This window comes from Pleurodeles waltl, chromosome 10 (assembly GCF_031143425.1).
Source record: "Pleurodeles waltl isolate 20211129_DDA chromosome 10, aPleWal1.hap1.20221129, whole genome shotgun sequence".
NCBI lineage: Eukaryota > Metazoa > Chordata > Amphibia > Caudata > Salamandridae > Pleurodeles > Pleurodeles waltl.
Window position 1 is genome coordinate 292,673,597 of NC_090449.1, and position 26,877 is coordinate 292,700,473.

The 26,877-nt window shown below is 45.8% G+C and overlaps 1 protein-coding gene across 4 annotated transcripts in view; it reads right to left on the reverse strand.

Annotated features, from left to right (window-relative positions):
• PARN (poly(A)-specific ribonuclease) overlaps nucleotides 1-26,877 on the reverse strand; it is a 690,538-nt gene that overhangs the window by 589,725 nt on the left and 73,936 nt on the right. For all 4 annotated transcript variants that reach the window (XM_069210428.1, XM_069210424.1, XM_069210427.1 and 1 more), the window contains exons 3-6: nucleotides 24,361-24,440; nucleotides 4,250-4,317; nucleotides 3,526-3,607; nucleotides 1,799-1,859 (exon numbers count right to left, since the gene is read on the reverse strand). In XM_069210428.1, coding sequence (XP_069066529.1) covers nucleotides 1,799-1,859; nucleotides 3,526-3,607; nucleotides 4,250-4,317; nucleotides 24,361-24,440 — 291 coding nt within the window. The remainder of the gene's footprint in view (nucleotides 1-1,798; nucleotides 1,860-3,525; nucleotides 3,608-4,249; nucleotides 4,318-24,360; nucleotides 24,441-26,877) is intronic.

A 26,877-nucleotide genomic window follows, 5' to 3' on the forward strand; every position in this document is an offset into this window, starting at 1 on the left:
GTCGTGGTACAAACACCACAGGCAAACAAGGCGCAGATTTGTTAATGACATCAGTTGGTGACAGGTGCTACAGGGCTTGAAGCCGGCCTTTGTGGAGGACCTTGCCACACCAGAAAGAAAATCTCAAAATGAAAGAGAAAGAAAATGTTAAATAAATAAAATTAAAAAAACTCAATCAAAAAGTGAAAGAATGGGTAAGCTCTTTTCCGGATCAGCGACCCAAAAAAAAAAAAAAAAAAAATACAAATATACAGGTGCCACGGAGGTCCCTTCTGGTTATCTGGTGCAGACGTTACCTCATACGGAGCCGATCAACACCACCTACCGATGCGCAAGGGTACTGCTCACAGAAAAGTCTTCCTGATCAGTGACGCCTGGGGAAATTCTAAGGTAAGGAATCTGCAGCTAGAAGTCTTAATTTTGTGCTGATTATCATCCACAATCATCATTTTTTTCCCCCATAGAACTTTTCATTTTGAGGCACTCTTAAAAGGCTTACAAGAGACACTTGATGCTTAATAAAGCATATGCTATGAACAAATACAAGAAGCTATTTATTACCATATACATTATAATTAATCTAGTGTCCAACAGACTATACATACAGGTTTCATGTTTTTTTCCAAGAGAGCATATAAAGAGTGAATGCCATTATTTATAAGGCAATAAGTCAGATTTTTAGCTTGGAGGCATTGCTGACTTAGTATAGAAAATTGTATAACAAGGAGGTACATTCACATTGAAAAGTTCTTCTTACCTATTTATTTGCTATAAAAAAGGAGGAATTAAATTCCTGAATTCCACTGCTGTTATTACCCAACTGGAAGACCTTGAAGGGTTACCTTAAGAGGTATGGGTACTTGATAAAACAAGCCCTGGTGCTCCATATTTGTCAGCCTGGAGTTCATGAACCATTTCATGTTTTGTTTATGAGATGTGTGTTAACATGAGTGCAACATCAGGCCAGGGAAATTGGACAGAAAGAATATGTGTCCAGAAATGCTGCCGGAGCTCCATCAAGGGGTATAATATAATCTCTTGACAGATTATAGTGACTGAAGTACAACCTGCATACTCTCACCCTTCCTACCAAGACATCAATCATGGAGACTGGTAGTCTGGGCCACAGTGTAGAATCACACATGTAACTCTTAGAATTACATTGCTTTGATATTTTGTTATTAAAGCTGAAGCGGAGATATAGGATTAAGTACCAATAATGATTTCCTTTAACCATTTACACATCCCTAGCAAATGGATCACTGCGCATAGAGAATTGAAAAGATGGAATTTGCAGAACCAGTGCATCATGTTTTTAATGAAGTGCTCTTTTTATTTTTATTTTTTTATGATCTCTAAGAAGGCACTGGAAGCATAGACGTTAACCACTACATAAGGACTGGCTGCATACACAGACAGTGCCCTGTCAATCTTACTGAACTATCTCCTTATAGAGAATTAAAGATAAGTGTTAGAACTGCAGCATTTCATTCAACTAGATGTACAAAATGACTATTTAAGACATATTTTATTCATTTTAGCAAACAAGGAAGAATAGACATACACAAGTTTATTACAAAACAGCAAACATTTTCATATCTGAAAAAATACCTGCCCAGCCCAATCAAGGCTTAAATAGGGAGGAAATTTGTTTAACAAATGAAAGGAATACATAAAGAATAAAAGGTTTGAAGTTACACAAGGATTTAATTAAGTTTATAGAATTCAACAAAAAAATTGGAGAAAGTAAAATACACAAAATGTTTTACAAAGTACTGTCAGTGAAAGAAACGCTTACCTTTGCAAAAAACTTTATTAAAATCAAATCCCTGATTAGCCAGAAAGTCAATACTTGAACTCTGCAATGCCAGACGAAAAGGATACATAAATACATAATTTTTTTTTACACCAAGGAAAAAATGGCAGAAATAATTCACACAGCATATTTACAAGTACGTTACTGAGCAATTATGTTTTTTTTCTTCTTTCTTTTACAAGGGCCAAATATATGGTGCGGCATCTGTCCACATGCAACTGATCCCTGATGCAAAGACCGACAAATGGCTGAGATTACATTACATGTTTAATTAACAAAACAGAAAATGGAGGTGCTTTCAAGGCCTCTATTAAACTGTCAGGAAGGAAATTTCATATCCAAATGGCCAGCACCGAAAACACCTAGCTTCGTGACAGTATTTTCTTCAAACATTTTGAGGGTCAAACTCAGGCCAATAGAGGATGACCACAGGGTTGCCCAGGTCTGAAACACTAGCTTCACCTGTAGGAAATGGCACAAGAGCAACTTTTCTGGATGGCGGCCAGTGAAACAATCCAATAGCCACTGATACATTTTTACCTTGATCTGATGTGCAGCAGATTTCTGGGTGCTACATTTTGTAAATGTTGTAATCAGCAGGTAACCACTAGGTACATGCAGCCCGCATAGCCTTTTCTTCCAGTGCTAAGTCGGCCTAAATACCACTGAGCTATTACCAAAATGATAACATGGGCATTCCACTTGTCAAAATTAGTCTGATCTGTTCCAGTTCTATCAGGAAATACCTGCTTGAAGAAGTCTATTCATAAGAGTGGGTTGTCAAAGATTTAATCTCATTGGCATGGCTAGCACATTGTGATCATCCATTTCGGTCTTTAGTCTAGAATAGAATTTAGAGGACTATATGTGCTTCTCAGTATTGAGTGAGGCCTAGTCTGGATCGGAAAGTTTATTCTCAAACAAAGGCTATACCTGTTCAGCTGCTGCACCCCACTAGCAGCTGAGTCAGATATGCTAAATTGGAAATTGGTCAATAGTTTGATGAATCAGACAAGTCTGTCCTTCTTGAGTTCAAGAAGCAAGGGCTATTGTTCTGGTTAATGGACTATAGCACTCAGTTTTAAAATGTGCTTATACAGTTGTGTTGGGTATTTGAGGTGAGAATGGTCTAGCACAGCTGTCAGCCGTGACAGCAGTTTGATTATGCTAAATATTTTGATGTTGGGAGGAATCATGCCATATTCTTCAATAATCCTACAAATGTTGAGTATGTGAGCAAAGACTATCATTCACTACAGCTGACAAATCTAGGCAGTAATATAAGCAGCAATCTTAGGCCCTTCTCAAATTTCAGACAGCTATAGAAATTTTCAAAGCCACCCAAAGTGGATGAAGAAGAGGGTAGTTCAATAGCCTAAAAGGTTCTGCGTTCTAGTCTTATGGACTGTCAGAGGCTATTATGATTTCACCGCTGACAGCAAATAAAGCTAACCAAAATTATATAGGTTAGGTTTATAGTATTTCTACATCAGAGTTGAAAATCAATTTGAGATGTGGTTAAAGCAGTGAAGTACCTCAATTGGTTATTCAAACATGAAAACTATGCCGTATTGACACTAGCGGTGAAAAATGCTGCAAATGTAATTGTCTTTGTTCCTCCTCCCAGCCTTGGTATTATTGGGAACAGCCATATAGATGAATGTGTAAATGTGAAGAAATTAACTTGTAAACGTTCTCGTTATACACACCTGACAAACAAACTTTACATCAGGGGAACTTCTGTTGAAAGGCTTCGGAAAAATATAAAAATTAAATGACTTCATTATATATCTGTGAAGAAATTGTTGCAAAAAGGTTAATTAGTATAAATGCACCTTCCCAAGAACAACATTTGCACATTGTAGCAAACAGGCCTGTAGAAACCTCTCGCAAGATAATGTAGACCCAAATCTGCATTTACTCCATCCGGCCCAAGTCATCAACAGAAATTTTTGACTTTATATTGGAAGATGTATTACCTGTTTTTTTAAATGTAATCTAAGGTACGCATACACTGTTTCCAGGCTAGGTTTTCTTTTTGGACACATAATTTAATGTGTAATCTCTTCGAATTGGGGTCACAAGTGAAGTCAAGATTCCAAAACTATATATCTTGACATAACAGAACAGACTGAGCTATGTAGAGAATGCTATACAAGCAATAGCTTAGGAAGCTTACCGATGAGCATCAATGCTCATTACGAGTCAAATGCAGTCTGTATTTAGAGATGTTCTGAAGAAGATAAACTTAAAGCAGTTATTAAATCATATTCCTCCTCACAACAAATGTAGATAAAGCAAAATTACCAAGAAAATTATGTTTTTTCCTACTTTCAGCACAAGACCAACATCACCATAAATTAAACCTAATCTAAAATACAGACAACGTATTATAAGTATGCAGATGTGCACTGGTGTTATGGTTGTAAATACCTGGAATCTGTGTGATCATACTTAAAAGTGCAGAGTCCAAACTGGAACAATAAAAAGTCCATGGAATGCTGAAAAACAAAGGGCTTTGAGTGACAATTCAGAGAGCTGCTGAAAGAGCTGACAATCAAGAAACACCACAATAAAATAAACAGTATTTTTCTGTAACTTGAATTTCACCATGTAAAGACACCAAATAGCCTTATAGACCAAATATTACAACACACAAGTGTCAATAATATACACTGAGGTGTGGGGTCAAGTAAGAGCACTGACAAACATCCTGATTGAATCAGGAACTGATTGGACAGTGGATGCCGCGGTGTGAGCGAGCTGTCCAGCCGCTCACTTCCCAGTTCACTCGGATTCAACCGTTATTCACCATATCGAAGGGAGTGGCTTCTTGAGCACTCTTATGTTAGGTCAAACAATCAAAATGACTTTATTCAGCTTATTAAGCCACGAAAGTGAAATTCTAGCATGCATTTCAATCTGTTGGTACAAAGTAAGCCATGACACATAAAAATAATACAATCCAAAAGGGGAACACATTAATATAGAAAAGGTTTCATGATACAATACACTGTGCAAACTATAAAATCGAACTACAATTAAAATCGACTCTGAAAATATATCCAGATTTGGCACTAAATATAAAGGTACATTCTTAAGAGTTGAAAATAGTTCCCACATGCCTGGCTCCTATTTGCTGAGCGTGGCTGTCTCGCGACAGAGGCTCAACCCTTGATCCCTCACAACCCCACACACACCACTGATCTGCTGGAGGGCTGCTACGCCCCACTCTGCCCCTGAACACCTGAGCCCATGGCACGGGGATAGGCGAGGAAGCCGTGCGGTTTGAAACTGCCTGACGGCTGGAGGGCACAGTAGTTCTGTTGGCACGGGGGTTGGAAATCAGGGCCCTGCTCCACAGGAGTGGAGCCTACCAGGGGGGTGAAGGACTAGTGCTGTGGCCCGTGGATCGAGAAGGTGTCGGTGGCAGCTGCCGGTAGGCGTTGGCAGCCTCCTCTTTGCTGATACAGCGGACAGAGGTGCGCTGGCCCGGTGTCAGACCCCACCCTGCACGGAGGAGAGAAGTGGTCTGGAGGGCTGCAGGTCTTACTGATAGACCCCCGACTGGAGCAGGGGTGCTTGGGGGTGCTCTGCGGATGACCAAGGGGGCAGGCCATGCCGCAAATAGGGGCTGCAGATCCCAAGAACTGTCTACCAGCTACCGTGGCTCTGGTCTGAGGCACTGTGAAGGATGATTGGGGCCCACTACTGCTCCTGCCGTTAGGAGGCCCCGTTGCCTGGGACTGAAGTATTCACAGAGCCGGAGGGTACCTGCTCCCTAGGTGGTGAACATCCAGGCCAATTGTGCCCCTGGGTCTGCACCGCTGGCAGGCATGAAACACGTCTGGGTGTACTTTGTGGATCCCTCCTGGTGGATTGATCATAAAGTAATACCTCTGTTTGCTGCCCAACTGGGCACCCCATAATCCTGGGGCTGCAGGAGGGGTTCCTCTCAACCTCAGTTTTTAAGACTGATGGCCTCCCTAACCGAGATGCAGATACCTAACAAACCGACTCAACGGGCCCTGAAATGTGAGCCTGCAGCCAAGCTATCAACATGGAGCAAGACAGACTACAGCATCAGCCCTAGAGTAACACCACAAGCCAGCCATCACACAGGATCACTCAGCATGGGCAGGCATCCCCGCCAGAATAGTCCCTGGACCCTGAGGCAGAACCATCCCGCACCGCTCTACTGGCAAGGACTGAGGGGTTTGAGAGGCACTTGAGGGACAAATAGCAGGTGTATCCATTAAAGTCAATCCCCTGAATGTAGGCCTGCACAAAGTGGCTGACCGGGTGGAGAATGCAGAGCCCAATATCAATAACTTGCAATCGGAGGTCAGTCTGCTCAAAGAGGTGTCGCCAATGACTGTTGTCATGAATACACTGGAAAACAGAGTTGAAGATGTTGAGGGTCACTTCAGCCGAAACAAAGTAAGACTCTTTGGATTCCCTGAAAGGGTAGAGGGACAGTTGGTAGAGACCTTTCATGAAGAATGGGTGTGGCACACCCTGCCCCTCAGGGCTTTTCAGACTTTCATACAGGAAATTACTCACTAGGCATTGGTACCCCCACCATCTCTGGGGGCCCCTCCCAGGGCTCTTGTTGCCAGGATCATGAACTACTGTGATAGGAACACTATAGTAAGGGCTGCCCGGGATCTTTAGATACTGTTATTCAAGAACCACAACATCATCATATATCCAGACTATACTCATAAGGGCTAGGAGAGGCACAAGTTTTTCTTTGCTGTGAAAAAGAAGCTCAGACATTAATCTTAAGCCTTTGCCTCTGTATCCCATGACCGCAGGAATATCCACTTCTTTGAACAGCCGGAGGTATGGTTCTGGTTGGATTCATCACCCTGGATCTCGGCATGTCCGCTGAGCAACGTGGACCCCTTACAAGATTGTACATGGTCTGCCACAGAAAATCAGTTGTTGGTACCAGAGACTCTTATTACCGCAACCCCCACTGAAGGCAAGGCCCTTGACTCCCCCCCCACAAACGACTGGCATTGTGCCTAAAACTGATATACTGATTTGGGAAGCTTCCATTTCCTCCTGCTGATTCCGTATTTCAGACTTGATCACCTTCATCTCTTTTTTGGAGTGGGTCATGGGTTTTTACTTACCCAAGCCTGGCTCACTTGGGACAGTTGGTCTTTGTTGGTTTTCACACAGGGTTGTACTGTATTGGGCTACAGAAAGAAGATGTATACCCACCTACCCGGGGCACTAGGGTAGTAGGATACTGGGTTGCAACCTGCTAAAGCCTGTCCGTCCCCCTGTGTCCCATTGGTGTGAGTGATTATCACTGGGTCAGGAGGATGGTGTTACCTACCCCTACTTTTTTGGTTTCAGTTGGAGGAATCTTCCGGGAGTAGGTCGTCTCTTTCTCATTCCTTATCTACTGCTCCCTTAAAAGTGACACCTGTTGGTGTCAGTTGGGGATTTGGAGCTTAGCAGCTCCAGACCTCGCACTTTGTTCTGATTGGACTTGTATACAAATGTGGTTAGGTTATGCTTGTCCCAGGTGCAGGGGGTTCACGACTGTTTATTAATGTTGACTTTCGGATATGTGTTATCAGGTAGTGGGAAGGGTGTCTTGATTCACACTCACATTTCTCATCGTAGGTCCCTATGCCTACAAGCAGATATCCTGGAATGTGAGGGGTCTTGGAACCTACAGAAAAGATAGAGTTGTCCTTTGAGGCACAATGCAGTCCAGATCGCATGTCTTCAAGAAACCCATCGTTCTGATTCAGAAGCCAGTAAATTAGGTGAACGGTGGAAGGAGTAGCTTTACTTTGCTAATTACTCCACGTCTACCGGGAGACCCTCCTATGGATAACACAAGGGGTTCCTCTCGATCTAAGATACATGGATGCAGAAGGTTGACAGGCGTGTCCTACTGCTGCAGGGGAGACTTGATGGGGCAGACAGCCATCTTGAAAAAACGTATACACCCAACAGACAACAGGAAAATTTTGTCCACGATTCAGGATGTCCTCATCGGCCATGGACGGACCAGAGGTCCGGGCATGTGAATTCAACTGTCATGGACGATGATCTGTGCAGACACCCTCCTCAACAGATTAATAAACCTAAGATGACACTTGCATGGAAACTGCCGCTAATCTGGTGCTTTGCAACATAAGGAGAGCAACTCACTGATGTTAAGGAGTTCACTTATTTCCCTACACACAACACGTACAGTCCTTTGGATCGTATACTGGTCTCGGACCCCCTGGGGGTGCGGATGCTTTTAGTGGCCCATCTGTTGCAGCACCTCTCTGATCACGCCCTGGTGCTCTGAATTTGGATGGGGTTGCATTTTGCTCACCCATGGGATGGAGACTTGCCCCGGAGATGCTCCAGGATGTGGAAGTAAGGGAGACAGTCAAAGAGGCTCTCTGACTACTTCGAAGTGAACTGTTCCAAAACTATGCAATAAGGGATGTGCGTACACAATGATGCCCTCTAAGGGGGCCCTGAAGGTTTCGACTAAGTCATTGATTTCCTAAGCCTCACTCCCCTTCTCCGATTGGACGCAGGGGCGGTCATGGATCTAGATGCAGAAATCAGAGTTGCACTCCAGCAGCTCCCCAGCAGTAAATCCTTGGGCAGCGACCGCCTCCTACAAAGTTCTACCAGGCCTTTTCACCTTCCCTTACACAGCACCTACTGAAAGTGTACATGGAACCCTATGGCGTTGAGGTCCTACCCGAATCCATGCGGAAGTGCTATAGCTCCATGATGTTCAAACCAGGGTCTGACAGCTCTAATCCTTCCTTTTACAGACCCTTACCCATGATCAACACAGAGACTAACATTCTTTGCATAGTTCAGCAATTAGTGCACGCAGATTAATATGGGTTCATTCCTGATCGTAACACGGCCATGAACCTGCAGAGGCTGACATGTCTTGCACGATGTGGACAGTAGGGAAGATGAACTCGCCATTGTTACCATAGATCTCTAAAACCTTAGACACTGGAGTGGCCATACCTTATATGCAGGTGTTGAGCCATGGTGTTGGCTCCTGTTTTTGCTCCTGGGTGCAGATAGTATAGAGTATCCTGTCGCCAGGGTGTGGGTGAGTAAGCTATGCCCGAGAGCTGCCCATTAGTAGGGGGAAGGCTGCAAGGTTCCCCCCCATCCCTACTTCTTTTTGCCCTTGCCTTGGAATCGATGGCCATCTGGGTTCGGCAAGAGATGGTACCCGGGGGGGTTACAGTGGGGGACACCAATCACCTTGTGTCCGTCTATGCGGATGACATTTGTCCACACGAAGACACGTGCTTCCCGGGGCTAAAACTTTTAAACAGGTTTGGGGAGGTATTCGGCATTCAGATGAACTTTCAGAAGTCCCTGCTCTTCCCATTGGGAGCACCGCTAGTTCAGGACCCTGCAATCTTGCCAGCACTCCCTCTACGGCAAGAGACCGATAAAGTTTGTTCCTTGGGCATGATTGTGGCACACACTGCTCGGAAGCATTTACTATAGAATAGCCTTAGAATCTACAGCCACAGCTCATCCATTCAGTTTTGGATTACCTTTCTACTCTCCCTCATGGTACATGTAGCTGTATTAAAAATGGCCATTCTGCCACGGTGCCCTTACTGCCTCCAATACTTATTTGACCAAATCCCCTCAGCTGTATCCTGACAGCAAAACACCCTGTTTTCCTCTCTGATATGGGTGGGCGGTTCTCCAGAGTTGCTTGCTTCATCCACTGTTTGGGGGAGGAGAGGGGAATCCCTGGCAGTCCCTAATTTGGGACAATAGTACCTGGAATCATGTTACAATAACCAATGCACTGGCTCATGGAAGAGGACAACTGGGAGAAGAATTTGCTCTTGGAAACCTCCAGTGCGTTCTCATTACCTCAGATCCTGATAGCAGGAGGGAGGGAAGAGGGTTATGTGCCATTCCTGGTGAAGTGCATTGCAAAGTTATGGAAACACAGTCAAACTGATATTGAAAAAGGCCCCTTTGGCAGGCAGTTTACTTTCTGGGACATACCAGCATTTAGGACATGACCACTGTAGAGGGACAGAGGTGCAAAACCTTAGAGGATCTATCCCCTAATGAAGCTGCATCCACTTTGTGCACCTTCCAGATCCTGCTGGAGATGGGAGGAGGGCAACCTCTGGTCACGCACTTACACAAGGCCATGTCAGTGGATCGAAGGAAGGTTCCACCCATTGCTTAAGCAGCCTGGGAGGGGGGAGCTTGGATTTTCACTTGATGCACAATGAATGAGAAAATGTGGTCTGGTATAGTCCATCTCAGCCAACACCAGATTCAAACTCATGCACTTCCACTTTTTATATCAAACATACGTAACCCCCATTCATGCTATACTGTATAGACCCCTCCACTGCCCTGCTGCCCCCACCTGACAGCATCCTTCCTACACCTTGCTTGGTACTGCCAAACAGTACGTCTTTTGTGTGCGGGTGGTCGAGAGGGTGACTGTTAAGATCCCCTGTCCAGTGGAACCAGTCACTTGCATTTCGAGGGAAAATTGCCACAAAAAAGGTCAGATAACAGCTGTTGAATTCTTACATTTACTCCTCGTCCTTTCATGTTGTTGATGCTCAAAAACTGCATCTTTGCAATTTACATTCCAAACAATGTTTAAGATCACAAAACGACCCACTCTGGAACCCATGATGAAGATGATTAATGTCAAACTTATTTCTACTTTGGCATACGACACACAGCTATTTCCAGGAAAATTTGGAGCCTTCTTGAACAAAGCACAGAGAACTATCTTTAGGTTTTTGTTTATGCTCCCATACAACATCTCACCAGCCTAGTGCAGGATGGAATTCAAACTGAATGACCAACAACTCATCCAGAAACTAGCCTCCTGAAGTATATGCTCTCTACACAAGCAGCTAATGCAGGATCCCTAAAAAATTGAATCTGGTTGGAAGCAATGTCCTCAAGCAGCCCACAGGCTCATAACCCTTGGTCAAATGCCTCACCCAAACTCTGGAGCTGAAAGGTGCTGCAACTTGGTGAAATTTACACCTGCGTCTCAAGCAGTTTAACACAGTCCTAAATAAAGAGGTTCACAGTCTCCTTCATGATGGATCACCAGATTTTTATGAGAAGTATTCTCATCTAGTCATCAACAGCTATGCTCAAGAAGGGACCCACAAGTATATCACTGAACAATATTCAGCCCGTTACAAAATCAGGTTTTGCATGCTATGCATGAGATGTTTTTCGCCATTAGATCTCCTGCCACCCTGGGTACTTCAACCTGCTACTACTAAGTGCTGTTTATGAGGCTCAACCTAAGAGACGCTGCCACACCCCTGTATCTGTTCTTTCTTAATCAATGATTGAAGATGATTTCTTCAACGCCCTCAGAATAATCAAAGGGCATAGTCGATTCAGACAGCAGTTAAATTTCTCCTGAATGAAGCCCATCCACAAGCAATAGCCAGCCTAATAAAATATATGAACAGAGTGGATAAAGCTTTAAGGAACTCCACTAGGTGTTTTTTTTTTTTTTTTTTTAATATATTTTTATTGCTTATCAGCCAAGTGGCAACATTTATGAGAAGTATTCTCATCTAATCATCAACAGCTATGCTCAAGAAGGGACCCATGATACATGATACATGATGTTACAATATGTTCCAACATACATTATATTTGTGAGTTTACGGGTACACATTTTGCGAGTCCAGTGCAAGTGCACTGTTGCCCGATTCGGGCCTAGAGGCCATGCTTCCAAACATGAAGTACATTCTACGTGTGCAAAGGTTATTCAGAAAACTAAAGATATAGAGAAAAAGAGTTAGATAGGAGCTAAGGCGGCAGCGAAGGACCCAGTCCGAGGGGGGGGGGGGGACCGGCGAGAGGAGCGATCGACCCCGGAGAGAGGGCGAGAGCCAATCACCAGCGAGGCCACATCTGCCATCCATGAGCCGCGCACAACAGTTGCGCGTACATCCCTTCAATTACGTCGCCTCAGCGCTCAATCTTGTTGTCCCCGGCCCACAGGGGGCCAGCCAGCCATTCGCCATGTGTTGCCGGGCATGGGCAGCTGGCCGCAATAAGAGGAATCAGCAAGTTTCAAGTTCACCCAGCCCCCATGTCCTCTAGCGCACCACGGGGCTCCCACGTAGCACCCAGGGGCATACACCAAGAGTACCTTAGTTTATATTAGTACAAAAAAAAAATCCCCTTTTTTTCCTTCCTTTTTTTTTTTTTTTTTTTTTTTTTTACCTTTTCCTCTTCCCTCCCATGTGCCCCTCTATCAAGCGATATGATTCTGTTTTATTATGGTCCTTAATGTGTCAATTATCTCATTCTGGTCTGTTTAGGGAGGGCGTTCATCGTTTTTGTTTTCTATGGCTAACAAAAATGATTGCCATACCTCTAGGCCTTTAACTAGTATACCCTTCTCCAGTAAATTCTGTAATGTCTGTATTTCTGCTTTGGTCCATCGTGTTACCTCTTCACGCCACTGGGTAACACCTGGGGCGCCAGGGGCCTTCCATTTCATGGCAATGAGGCGTCTGTACAGCACCAACGCCAAGGCAATGCATTTATATGTGCGTTTGCGTTTCTTGGGGCGGGGAGTTATACCCAACAGGCATACCTCAGGAGTGGGAGTTAGTGAGGTATTTGTCCACTCAGCTAGTAACGTTATTATCTCTATCCATGTATTCCGAATCGGGAAGCATTCCCATGTCATGTGATAGAAAGTGGCCTCTACTGTGTCGCATCTGGGGCATGTTTGCGGTGAACGGGGGAACATGCGTGTTAAGCGGTGCGGAGACAGGTAAGTCTGATGCACGTAATTAAGCTGTGTGTACCGAAAGCGGGGATTACGTGAAACCTCTCGTGTCATTTCCAGCGCCTGCTCCCATGCAGTTATGGACAGTGGTTCCGGTAGCACATGGTCCCACTTATTTTTTGCTTGCTCCTGTTTGTGTTCCGTCTGGGTAGTCAGAATGTTGTATATATTCGATATTCTTGATGGGGCGTTTGTACACTCCAGCAACTCATGTAGGAGAGGAGAGACATCTGGTTCGGAGTTGCCATTTCTCCAATATTCATGCATTACCTGCCGAACTGCTCCGTAGGCTATGAATCCTCCCCTACCCAACGCGTGCTTGTCGGCTAGTGCCTCATAGGTTAGGATTTGTCCGTCCTGGAAAATATCTCCTAGTGTGTGTATGCCCCTGTTGCCCCACGCATTCAGGCCCACTTTGGCTGCTATTTTTGCTAATTTCGAGAGAGCCAACAGTGGTATCCTTGGTGAGTACTGCTGACCTTTTGCGCTTTGCATCGCATATCGGCCCCAGGCCCAGTGTGCCGTGTGCAGCAGCACATTACCAGTGTGTGCTGGGTCGGTTCGGTCCATGAGGTATTGTATTATTTCTGTACCGCCAAGCTCCAACAGCACCTTCTGAGCTTCAGCCCCAGGTGGGTTACCGCCCCATGTGGATATCCAATGTATCTGAGCAGCCGCGTAGTACGCTTCAAAATTGGGGGCCCCCATTCCCCCCGCCCGGAGCGGTTGGAGCACTTTTGTCAATGCAACGCGTCTTCGGCCATTTCCCCATATTAAATCCGTTAATAAACTATTCAATAGTCTAAAGAATGAGCTCGGGAGTACCAAAGGCAATGACATGAAATAATAAAGTAGGCGAGGCAGCACTATCATCTTTGCTATAGCCACTCTACCCATAGGGGAGAGTGGGAGTGAGCACCAAAAGGGTAGGGAGCCCCTCGATCTGATCACGTGGCCAAGGTTGCCGTCTCTGAGATCCTGACTGTCGTGGTATATATTTACACCAAGATATTTAAATGTTGTGTGGCACCATTTCAAGCCGCCTAGACCCGCTGGTGTTCTAGTCGCCTCGGGGACTGGGCGCATCGGAAAAATGCAGGATTTCGTCCAGTTTACTGTTAACCCGGCCACTGAGCTAAATTCCTCTAGGAGATCTAACAATCCCGGTAGGGCTACAGTATGATCCCGTAGGAAGATCAGCGCATCATCCGCATATAAGGATACTATCTGATGTGTCTGGCCATCCATGAAACCCCATGCGGGGGCCATCATGCGAAGGCGGGCGGCCAAAGGTTCAATCGCTAATGCGAATAACAATGGAGACAGCGGACATCCCTGTCTAGTGCCTCTACCAATGCTAAATTTCTCGGATATCGTATCGCCTGTCTTAACCCTAGCCTTGGGGTCAGTATATAATGTTCTCACCCATCTAATATATGTTTGCCCGAAGCCCATCCGTTTGAGTGTCTCCATTAAAAAAGGCCAGCCCAGCGTGTCAAACGCCTTTTCTATGTCCAGTGAGACTACAACCTGCAACTCATCTTCCACCGGGGGATTTCTCATTAGGCGTATTAAATTCCTGATGTTGCTATATGTGTTGCGACCGGGTATGAAACCTGCTTGGTCTTGATGTACTAACTCTGCCATGCATGGGAGCAAGCGATTGGCCAGTATTTTGCCGAGTAATTTGCAGTCTGTGTTCAGTAATGATAGTGGTCTGTATGACCGGACATCCAAAGGGTCGCGGCCTGCCTTCGGTAACACTGCTATCAATGCTTCATGACATGTATCAGGAAGTAGGCCTAGTTGAAGAGCTTCCTTTAGCATTGCCAGATATGGTGCTAAGATCTGCGGTTGAAACGTGCTATAGTATTCTATGGGTATACCATCACTGCCCGGTGCTTTGCCGTTAGCCAATTGTAGCAGTGCTCGTTGGATTTCAGCTATCTGTATTGGGCTGTCTAGTTCTGTAATTTGAGTATCTGTCAGATGGGTCAGGGTGACACCATTGAAGAAGCTGCTTAATTGAGCATTGGTGGGCGGCGGCCGGGCCCGATACAGTGAGCTATAATATTCTTTGAAAGCATTATTTATCTCAGCCTGTGTATTAACTACTCGACCTGATTCCAGTCGGATAGCACCTATGGGGGTGTTCCGGCGTTCGTTTTTTATAAGCCAAGCTAATAATTTACCGGATCTATCACCCTCCGCGTGTGTGCGGGCCATGTAATGTCGATAATCAAAATGTCCGAGGCGGTTATCCGCCTCTGTCCATTTAGATCGCATGTTAGTGAGGGTGTTTGTAGTTACGGAGCCTGTAGCGTGTTCGCCTTCAGCTAACTGTATTTCTTGTTCTAATGCTCGGAGTTCGTGCGTAAGTGTTTGCCGCACTCCCACTGTGGTTGATATGCATACCCCTCTTATCACTGTCTTATGTGCATCCCATTCTATGGCCCTTGAGCTGGCCGTCCCTACGTTCGCTGCGAAATAGGTTGAGATGTGTGTGGCAATGTCCTTCCTGAAAGGGGGATCCTGCAGTAGAAGTGTTTGCAATCGCCAGGTAGGAATACATGAGCGAGGTCTGCCCCATCTCATTTGTACTATGAGTGGGCAGTGATCTGATATTACCTTGGCGGAGTATTCCGCTCTCGTAATTTTATGTGTTAGACTCTGTGAAGTTAGGATGAGGTCTATTCGGGTATGTAATAGGTGTACTGGGGAGTAGTAGGAATACACCTTTTCATGTGGGTGTAAGTGCCGCCATATATCAATCAGACGCCGCTCTTCCATCCATGCGCCCAGTATTTGGGCATTTTTCATTGTTGGGGCGGCCACTAGCGGGGGGTGTGATCTGTCTTCTACTATGTTTGGAACGCAGTTCATGTCCCCTCCCCATATGCATGGTGAAGTTAAGTCGTGGGTTAATTGTGAGGCCTTAGTTTGTAAAAATTCACCTTGTTTAATGTTCGGGACATACAGCCCACTTATCACGAGTTCCTCTCCATCCAACAGTCCCCTTAATTGTATAAATCTGCCCTCCTTGTCTTTTGTACTATGTTGTACTGTGTAAGGGACACCTGGCGCTATCCAGATCAGTACCCCTCTGGCAAAGGAAGAATCGCCAGCACTGTATATTGAGCCCTTCCAGCACTTTTCTAACCGAGCAGCCTCTGTAGACGTAATGTACGTTTCCTGTAGTATAGCTATATGTACGTGATGTCGTTTTAGAAACGCGTGTATTCTGTGACGTTTGTTTGTCCCTGCCATGCCCCTCACATTCCAGGTTATGATATTATAAATGGGTTCCTTAGTCATTTGTTATATTGAGACGTGGGGGATTGCCCAAACCGCCCCGAGTACGCTCGCCCCCCCGCACCCCCCTCCGCCCCCCCCCAACCCCGGCCGCCAGCCCCCCATCCCAACCCAAAGGCTCCGAGGAGTAGAGAGTGGGCCATAGTGGCCTAAAGATAGAAAAAAGAGAGATAGGTATAACAACAAAAAGGATATTGCAGACTGTATGCGTCCGCTAAATAACGTGGCACAACCAGTGCCTAAAGTGAATTCCGTAAAGGTCAGTTCCATTCGGATACCGTTTAGGTATGTGGGGCGTGGATTCCCTGGCGTCGATCCCTTGGATGGCCCACCTACAGGATGCTTCCTGTTACTTCAGCATCAATCGTCTTGTGCAGTGATCGGTGACTCAGTCCTCTACACTCATGCCACGGCAGTCGTGCATTGTGAAGCTCAGGGGCAGCGGCCCGGCGCCGGTAGCACGTCGCACCCCAACCGCTGTCGAGGGGGGTCCGCTGATGCCAGTTCTACGTTTTTAAAGTTCATCCGCCGATCGCGGTGTGAGATCTGGGCCCACTAACAATGGAGAGGGGGATGGACTTGTGTCTCCCCCATGTGATGCGGAGTCATTAGTATCCGTTTCGCTCCTGGCGTCTAGCATCCCACGGGCAAATGAGTTCATGTCTTTTATTATTTGCGCACGATCCAGTGCCATTTGCGCTTTTGTGGGACGGGAGGATGTTTTGGGGTTTTTCCCTTTTTTCTTCCTGGAGTTAGCGACAGACCATTCTTCAGATACAGCGTCTTCCTTGGCAGGGTCGACCAATCCTTTAGCATGGATCCATGTCCATGCATCCTCTGGAGTGGGGAACATTAGGATTTTCTCGTCCATGACGATTCGTAGTCGTGCTGGGAACATGAGGGAATAAGTAATGCCTTTTTCGCGCAACAGCTGCTTAATCTTGCTATACGCGATTCTTCTGCTTTGTACCTCCATTGTGTAATCGGGGTAGGCAGTTACTCTGCTGTTCTCGAACATAATCTGGTCAGACGTTCTGAAATGCTGAAGGACTAAGTCTCTGTCCCTATAGTTTAGGAAGCGACCTATTAGAGGACGGGGTGGAGCTCCGGGCTTTGGTGGTCTGCCCAGTATTCTGTGTGCCCTTTCGATCACTGGTACTGTGTTGGGGTATTGCTCTTTAAGTGTGTTCCTCAGCCAGGACTCTAAGAACTCTTCTGCCTTAGGTTGCTCGCTTCTCTCTGGGATTCCGAGGAATCTGATGTTGTTTCTTCTGGAGCGTCCTTCAGCTTCCTCTGCTCTGCGTTGAAGTAGAGTTATGTCTAGTTCCATTTTTTGCATTTTGATTTTCATTTCTGCTACCTCTGGTTGGATGATTTTCAGTGACGCTTCAGTGTCTTGAACCCTTCCGGTTAATTTGCGGTGGTCGACCCGCAGCAATGAGACTTCCTGTACTGCGGCATCAATTTTCCCTTCGAGCGAGGATTTGGTGTCCATTATAGCTTGCATAATTTTATCAAATTGGGAGTGTGTGCGTAATGTTTCATGCAGCTGTAGCTGTGTGAACGATTGCGTATCTGCTTGGCCGGTCGGTTGGAGAGGGTTTCCCTCTCCGGTAGCCCCCGTTTTGGGGTGTTTTGGTTTGACCATGGTTTCTTTGTTGGCCTGCACCAGTACGTTGCTCCAGGATTTGTTATTTGCCGAGAGTTTCCGCCCCCGTCCACAGACTTCCCTAAGCGCGTCTCCAGGTGCTCTTTGTCAGTAGTTCAGAAGGGATTAGTGTATAACCGTTTTAGTGTCAGTGTCTATTTGATTTCTCTGAGTTCTTGTTACGACTTTTTGACTTGTAGACCTAGTCTGGTACCTCTCCAATTCTCCCTGCGCAGCAGCCACCGCTCCTGGTCACAGCAGGACTCAGTTGGGCCCCTTGTCGTGGGTGTTGTACCTCTTCAGAAGGAACGATCCAAAATTCAGTACTACGCTAGATTCCCAAAGTGCGAACGTTGATAGTGCCCTTGGTGATTGTAGCGGTCTGGTGAGGCGCGATGTAGTCCAGCGCCGCACAGCCCAGTAATAGCTCCGGTACTGTCGGGGAGCCGCTATTTCACTTCCCTTCCAGCACTCATATCCTCGGAGCCCGTTGCTTGAAATGGAGGAGCGTCTAGAATGCGAGGAGTTCCTTCTCCGATCAGGACTGTTGAAGGAACTCCACTAGGTTAATCAACTTCTCAGATACCTAGCCCTCCTCTGTGTGGAAATTTTCAGGTGAGTGCAATGCCTGTCTGCGCCCGTCCGCACCCAGGGCCAGGAACTCTGGACCTCTGTTAGGCCACCCACTGGCCAGCCTCCGTTACAATGCTGAAACCCTCCACCACCTTAACACCAGACATCTCAGCAACTGCTGCACCATCCCCCCCCAAAGGGCACCCACAGGGACCTTTCACCTGCAGGAACTGCAACTTTAGCACCAGCCTCAATGAGCTGAAGGTACTCTCCATATACAGAGATACCAACACCCTCCACAACCCCATCAACTGTCTTCTCCTGAACATCTGCTTTCTCCACAAATGTGCCACCGAATTCTGGGATTTGACCTACACTGCCAAACCGAACATCGCCTTCCTTACCAAAACCTGGACCAACCCCACCTCGGGACCAGACATCACCATTGCCATTCCTGATGGATACAGCATCCTAAGGAAGGACCGGCCCTCCAACCCAGGCGGAGGACTCGCCATCGTAGACAAGTCACCATTATGTGGCAAGACCGTCCCGGAAGAACAATGCACCACCATGGAACACTTTCACTTCCTGGTCCACTCCAACCACAACTCCTCCATCCGTGGCACCCTGGTGTACAGGGCCCCGCCCAGCCGTCAGACAACATTGACACCAGGGCCTAGGGGGTAGCAATGTCTACAGACAACTACTTCCTCCTTGGTGACCTGAATTTACACCTCAGACGTATTACTATTTGGACGGTGTTGGACCTGGAAGCTTTTTGGCATGTCTCCCCTGTCTTTCTGCTTGCAGACCTCCTGTTTTTTATGGGTTACTGAACTCTGTTTTTGCTGGTTTATTGTCTCTGCACACATTACCACTGCTGATCAGTGCTAAAGTGCAAGTGCTCCCTAAGTAAATTATACTGTTGATTGGTTTATCCACAATTGACATTTGATTTACTGGTAAGACCCTTGTAAAGTGCACCAGAGGTGCCAAGGGCCTGTAAATCAAATGCTACTAGTGGGCCTGCAGCACTGATTGTGCCACCCACATAGGTAGCCATGAAAACATGGCTCAGACCTGCCACTGCAGTGGCAGTGTACAGTTTTTAATTGCCAATTCGACCTGGAAAGTGCACCCACTTGCCAAGCCCAAACCTTCCCTTTTGGTACATGTAAGTCACCCCTAAGGTAGGCCCTAGATAGCCCTACTGGCAGGATGCATGTATTTAAAAGGTAGGACGTACTGGTGTGTTTTAAATGTCCTAACAGTGAGATACTGCCAAATTCGGGTTTCACTGTTGCAACGCCTATCTCCCTCATAGGTTAATATGGGGGCTGCCTTTAAATAACTTTAAAGCGCAGATTCCCTTTGAGGGCAGATAGAATGGGGTCTCTGAGCTCAATTTAAAAATACATCTTTTAGTGAAGTTGTTTTAATACAGAATTTGAAAATGCCACTTTTAGTAATTAGGCATTTTCTTGCGTAAACCATTCATTGACTGCCTGTTTGGGGATTCCCAGTCTGGGTCAGTTTGACAGTTGAGCTGTTGACACCTCTCCTCTAGATAGTGACACAAAGGGAGCTGGGGTGTAGCCTGCATATCCTGATGAGCCATCTGAGCTAGAGTGGAGATAGGAGTGGTCGCTTGCACCTAAAAAGGACTGTGCCTGCCCTCACACAATGCAGTCTCCAGCCCCGCTGGCGTGTGTCTGGGGCCTGGTCTGGACAAGGAAGGATCTTGCAAACACTTGAGCCTTTGCTTTGAAGTTTGCCAACTTCAAAGGCAGAAAGGGGCATAAGACGACAACCCAAAGCCCCAGACTTTTAGAATCTTTCTGAAATCAAGAGGAACCTCTGCCAAGGAGAAGAGCTTAAGAGCTGGATGAGGAGTACTGTCCCTTTGCTATGTTACTTGGCTGGACTGGCTTGCAGTTGCTGCCTTTGCCTGAAAAGAGTGCAAAGGGTGAACTTTGCTGTGTGTCCTGCTTGAGAAAGTTCTCCAAGGGCTTGGAGTAGAGCTTGCCTCCTGTTGGAAGTCTCAGGGACGAAAAAGACCTCAGTTTCCTCGACTTGCAGCACTGGGAACCGTGTGTTTTGTGCTGTTCAAAAGGAGAAACTACTGATGTCACCAACAACGCCAGTGGCCTCCACCGTGACCTGCTGACAGCAGGGAGCCGCACTGCCCCACTTCGCACCATGACCTTGGTCTCACCGACATCGACTTCACCAAGCTGCTAATCGCACACCGTGACCTGTGGGTCCTGCACTCCAGCATCACCTGCTCACACCGCAGCCTGGGCATCGCGGACACCGCCCCTCCTGCCGATACTAGCGCCGCTGCCTGCACCGGGACACTGCTTGCGAGGTACACGAATCACAGTCCCCGTCCCGCACTGCAGCCCCGGTCAACTGACGCCAGCATCATCAACTCCTGTGTCGTCACCAGGCATCATGCCTGTACCGTGGCCTGTGGATACCACTTGTGAGGGTCACGAAACACCGTCCCGTCCTGCACCACTGGCTTGGGCCTACCGATGACAGCGCTTCAGCAACGACGACGCCACTGCCTGCACCGTGACCTGGTGACACCACACGTCATATCGCCTCGCTTCACACCACAGCCCTGGTCTCACCAACGCTGCTGGATGCTGTCACCAAGCTGCTGCTTGCACCGTGACCTGTGGGCACTGCACGTCGCATCATCCTGCTTCGCACCACAGCCCAAAACGCCATCCACACCAGCGCTCCTGACTTCATCAGTCCGGAGTTCGGTCGCAACGCAGGTGACTTCAAGGGCCTGACAACCCATGCACCGACTCTGGAACCGACACTGAAATGCCAGCAACGCCGCTCTCCGGAGAGGATCACGAGGCCCTGCAAATCCAAGGTACTCTTTGCAGGTCTTCCCGAAACCGTAGCTTGCCCGCGATGCTACGGCCAGCCTGAACTGTTAGTTTTGTTGATCATGACGCCGTGATAGCCCCATGTGGCGCTATCGACTTCAAGGAACTGTATTTTTGAGTACATCTTGCAGGATTCATGTATCTATTACTGTATGGTGGATTTTTATCGTATTTGGTCTGGTCTTATATAGATAAATATTAGCTATTTTTCTAAAACTGGTGAGGTGTCCTTTTGTAGTGTTTTCATTTAATATTGTGTGTTATGTGCAAATGCTTTACACATTGCTTCTGAGAAGCTTGACTGCTCGTGCCAAGCTACCAAGGGGGTGAGCCGGGGTTATCTCCGCGGGTATCCCTCTTATCCTGACTAGAGTGACGGTCCCTACTTATACAGGGTTGAAACCAACTGCCAACTTGAGACCCCATTTCTAACAGACGGAATAGTGTGCTGGCCCATCCTTGGTTAATGTGCCTGATACCATGTCAGAGATAAGATCTTAGCAGTAGAGATTGTATTTTTTCGATGGTTGTTCACACTCCGAGATATGCCTCATTTCTTTCTGGGAGGATAAGGATCCTCTGATACAAGTCTACTAGATATGGTACCTGGCAAGGTACTTTCAAAAGTGTTTGGTATTTCTCCATTAAAAATACTAACATTGGTTGCTTCAATCACTGAATTAGTGACAGGGCTCCTTAGCTGAAGCAGTGCCCTGCGGAAATGACAAAGCTTTCTGAACAGCCCCCAGTCTCTCCTCTACACATTCGATTTCAGAATTTATTGCCCCCATGGCATTACTTCGAAAGCTGGTAATTGAGGCAGAGGAGCGATTTTTACCCACCTCAGATGAGGCAATCACATTCCTCTTTCTCCATGAGATTCTATACTCAAAAAACAGTGTTTGGCAGCCAGTAATTCAGAGACCATAAAGGTAGTGGTTAATAGGGGTGGCCCAGCCAAGCCTCGCTCAGCCTCACTCCTGGCTGGTCTTCACCCAGGTACGTGTCTGGGTGTGTCCTGTGCAACCCAATTCAAATTTAAAGGCCCCGGCCCTACCCTAACCTCTTCAATTCCTCTGTTGCGGTGGTGTGGCTTGGTGCCAGGCAGCTAGGCATCTGATGGCATGCCCCAGGAAAATTAGTTCAATTTTAAAGGCCCCAAGCTTTCTCAGCTCCTCTGTTGGGGCAGTGTGGTCTGGTGTGCTGCAGCGAGGCGTCTAATGGCGTGTCGCTCACTGTGGGTAAAGCAGTTCTAATTTATATTCCTCAGCTCCTCTGCAGTGGCAGTGTGGCCTGGTGCATGATGAAGAGGAGTTTGATAGTCTGCTAATGTTAAGTCAATTGAGTGCATTCTAAGCCCTTGTTGCAGATTCCTATCCAGCTCTTTTTATGTAGGTTAATGTCCCTGGGAGTCAGCAACATTAACTATTTGCAAAAGCAGCCCTGAAGATGGTCTCACGTAATTAACACACGAGGTCGAAACACCAATAATGTTTCCATGCCTGTTTATGTTTTGTTCTACTTTGTGTATGCCTAGGTTTCGTTTTCTTCTTTGCTGCTCTGTTTAGCTCTTTACATTTTGTTTCTCTGATTAGTCTACTAATTGATTCTATATGTCTATTCAAAGAAGACATCTAAAAATATAAGAAAATAATAGAATTTCTTGCTTTGTAAATGATGCCCTTATTGGTCATGTACCTCAGTATATCTAGGGTGTCAGCGTGGGGAGTTTCCATAAGGTAACCGTTGGGACCTGACGCGGTGGTCTTTACCCACTATAGAAACTATTTGGGGGGAGTTCTAATTGCAGTAATGGACCACCACTTAGAATACAGTAGCATTAATCACAGTCAAAATTTGAGGTTACCTGCTGCAAAACATTGCTCAAGCAATGGGTTACATAATAGATTGAAGAGCTGGCACCTACAAAAGGCACATGCATTATTTCACACTGGTAAACCACACTTTGGCTGAGTTAAGGGTGGGGGAGGGGTCAATCACATCATTCCCTAATAGAGCACAGTCCACAACTGCCAGCAAGGAATTCAGGGCACTTCTGGTTGTCTCAAAGGTGGGCAGCCAGAACACTGCATCTCGTGCAGCACTTTGCAGTCACCTCTACATAAGGCTCCAACTCACATAATGAATTCAATACGAAAACCTACGTCACTCACAATCTTGGCTTTATAAACACAACTCATTCTGGCAGAAGAAATGGGTCTGATAAGATAGACACTTACCCCCACTGAAAAGTATTTTATTATTCCATTTCCTATTTATTTTATTTATAAAGGGCACCAATACTACTGGTGTTTCCAGGCACTGTACGAGATAGAAGAACCAGAGAAGGAGGCCAGACACAAAACAATCAACAAAATAAGAAATCTTTCAATACTTGTCTGATAGCTAGATGATAATCCAAAAGCCTAATCCTCAACAGAAGGTAATTTCAAGGTTTGTGCAAAAGGTAACAGAAAGAGCAGCCATATGCTTTATGGACCCTAAGCACATTGAATCAAGGGCAAAGTGACAATCTTAGGGCATGGCCAGGGGAGTTAAGTCACAAAAAAGTCTTTAAATCAGATTTTAAGACCAAAAATGATCTTGCGAGGAAGGCAGAAGACCTTAAATTGCAGTCTTTGCTTCAGGGGTAACATGGGAAAAGCCTGCCAAGCCTCTGAGATATGATCATATTTAGACATCTTACTGTTAGTCCACACCGCTAAAGTCTGGAAGCAGTTTCTAAAGCAGACAGCTGTGAAGACCCAAATACAGTGATGCAGCAGTCCAGCCAAGGTGAAATCACACATGACAACAGTATGTCACCTGACAAAAATGGATGGATGTTCCACTGCACACAGAGACCACACCAATAGGTTCTTTTAGAGGGGACGCTTGATCAAAAGTGACTTGCACAATGGCTTTTAAACTTGCAGCAAGCAGAGAACATAGGTCAGAAGGCTACTGCACACCGTCTCATGAGCATGGCTGTTGCGCAGAAGCAGGTGTTCCATCTTAGCAGAATTAAATTTAGGATGTTGTGCTCTTTCACTGATGCACAGCAGACTACACTACTTCAGCTATTTGGTATACTATACATCCATTATGGTTGACAAGGTTTTCTTAGTATGAACCACTAGGAAATTGCAACTAATTTCTATTTAGTATGAAAACTATTTTATTCTTTAAACTTTTGTTACCATAGTGTTAAATATGCATGCATGAAGATGTGAAAATAGCTCCCTATATTTTCAGTAGGCATCCAACATACCTTCTTCAGCTTCTGGTACCTCTCTTCTGGTGTGTCCCAACCATTCGTTAGTGCACTGACAGATGGTCCATCGCTGATCCCTTTAAAAAAACAAAAAAAAAACACTACTGATTACAATTTGTCACAGTAGACATCGAGCCCAGATTACTTTCCATGCACCCTAAATTTTACAATTCTTTCAAGCTGCTAAACAGGGGCACTAGGATGCGTCGCTGATCTATTTCCTGCTCACACATGTAATCACATCAGGTATAAAAGTTGTGATAGACTTCATACCTGGGGCACCTCTTATCGGTGCAAAGTTTCTGCAATATTATTAGTGTGTACATTTGTCTAGAGATGAGTGGTCTAAAACCTTTAGCATATTTGACAAAGTTATTCATCTATTTGATACTTTTGGTGACTATTCAGAGCACTTAGGTGAAATAATTTTGGTGTCTCAACTTAACCCGGTTACATACACAACTACACGTCAACCAATTTTAATCAGTTCCACATTCTTCATTTGATCAAGATGTAACCATAAAACAACCATAAAACCAGTAAAATACAATACATTCAAGTTAAAATGCATGTTGAAAACAAAGCTCATTTCAATGCAGAAGCCCACTGCCGTATAGCTTGTTGAACTTAACAGTTAAAAAAAAAGCAGATGCTCACTGTTATCAGACACTGCAAAAACACCGAGGTGGCCCCGCAATCTGATATCGGACTTTTTAAACAAAAAAGGTCAAATATACCATTTCTCAATGATACATAATATTAGCAAAAGGACATAAAGTGCAATATTCTTTGTAAAGAGCAGCTATCACAGGGACACAGGGGGAATTGGCAATATAGGTACTTGCAGAGAGTAGGCAACTATAAAGCGCACAGTGTTCAAACTAAACTACAGGAAACTATGGTGCAGACTGCTGACCCAAGTTAAGTACAATTCAATTCCGTTGCAAGTGTAAATCTCAACAAATGCCTGGAAAGTGGGCTTGTCTGCTTCCATCTGCACTCTATTTTCTGTGCGTTTGGCTAACATGTTCTTTAAAGGTCTCAAACAACTAGCTTTAAAACTGCTGGGGGGGTTGGGGTAAAAGATCTTCCAAGTCCAAACTAATGCAGGTGTTGCGAATGCACCGAATTAAGGGTACTTTTAGACAATGATCCAGCTTGAGGCAGTCAGTAAGAACCGCCTGGTTGAAAGGTCTGGCTCAGAGCTTAAAACACTAGAGGATTAACTGCATCTTTATAACATCACTAAAACACTAGTCCAATCTCAGAGTAACAGATAAAAGAGCTAGTAGATTTTGTAACAAGTTCTTAATGCAGCCATTCTCAATCCTTTACAATCTGATTTGGTCACTGAAACCCCAGATACCTGCCCCACAGCTGGCGTTTGTGTAGCATTTAGCTTTATATATAGCCGTGAGCTCCTTAATGGCCTGATTACCTAATCTGGCAACAAAACTAAAATCTGCCTTTTTATGGGTGAGCGCAAAGCGCTCAGTCCATTCAGTAATCTTTCTTTGGGCTTCAAACCACGCCCATGCCACGTCAGTCACTTACATTGGTTCGTGGGCTTGCCTTTTAAAATCTGCTTGCTTTTATTTGTTAAAGGCATGCATACGTCATGCCTTTTCCAGTGTTTAGCCCACCTACACAGCACCGGTAAACTACTAGAAACATACAAGGCTCGATGTTTTGAGCCTGGGGTCCAGACTACTTTATCTGTTTATTTTCAACGCAGCGCCATCGCACTGCATTTTACATAGTGCGATCGTGCTGCGTTTTTTTTCCTTTACACCACTAATAGCTGTAACTCGAGCAAATGCTATTCCCGTTGCATTGAAAATGCTTGTCGGATTTTACTGCAGCCCTGCTGGTCTTCAGTGCCCCCCCTGGTGAGTTTCTCATCTAATGGTATTCCAAGTAAGGAAAACATGGGAACCATGCTAACTTTGTTTTTCACTTCGAAAGCAATACTTTCCTTCCTCCTTCCTGGAACTAAAGACCATTACATAAGTTTTAGCCTGATTGTCCACCAGGTCCAAACTGATCATAAAAGTGCAGAAGTGATCAAGCAATTGCTGTTAGTTAATTGCCGTCCTAGATATGAGAACTGTGTCATCCGCATAATTCAGTGCAGGGACGCTGCATGCCTATTCGTGGGCAGTCCACACCAAGCTCTAGTAGTTGTCCTCCTAAGCCATTTATGCACAGAGAGAAGAGAAAGTGGCCTGGCCCAGCCCTGGCATACACCTCTGGGCAGTTGGAAAGCTTCAGTTGTACCCTCTCTCACTCCCGAGCCATACCCCACACTGGCAGTCTCTTCGATATGGGTTTGCTCAGGAATGTGATAATATTCGGTTTTACCCCAAAGACTAACATGCTGTTCCACAACTTTGCGAAAACCAAATTGGAGCTCTGAAAGCATATTCTGCTCACTTGCCCAGGTTTGCAAGAGCTCCAGCAGAATTCTCCCCATTATCATGGCAAATAAGTTAATCAATGATATAGGGCGGTAAC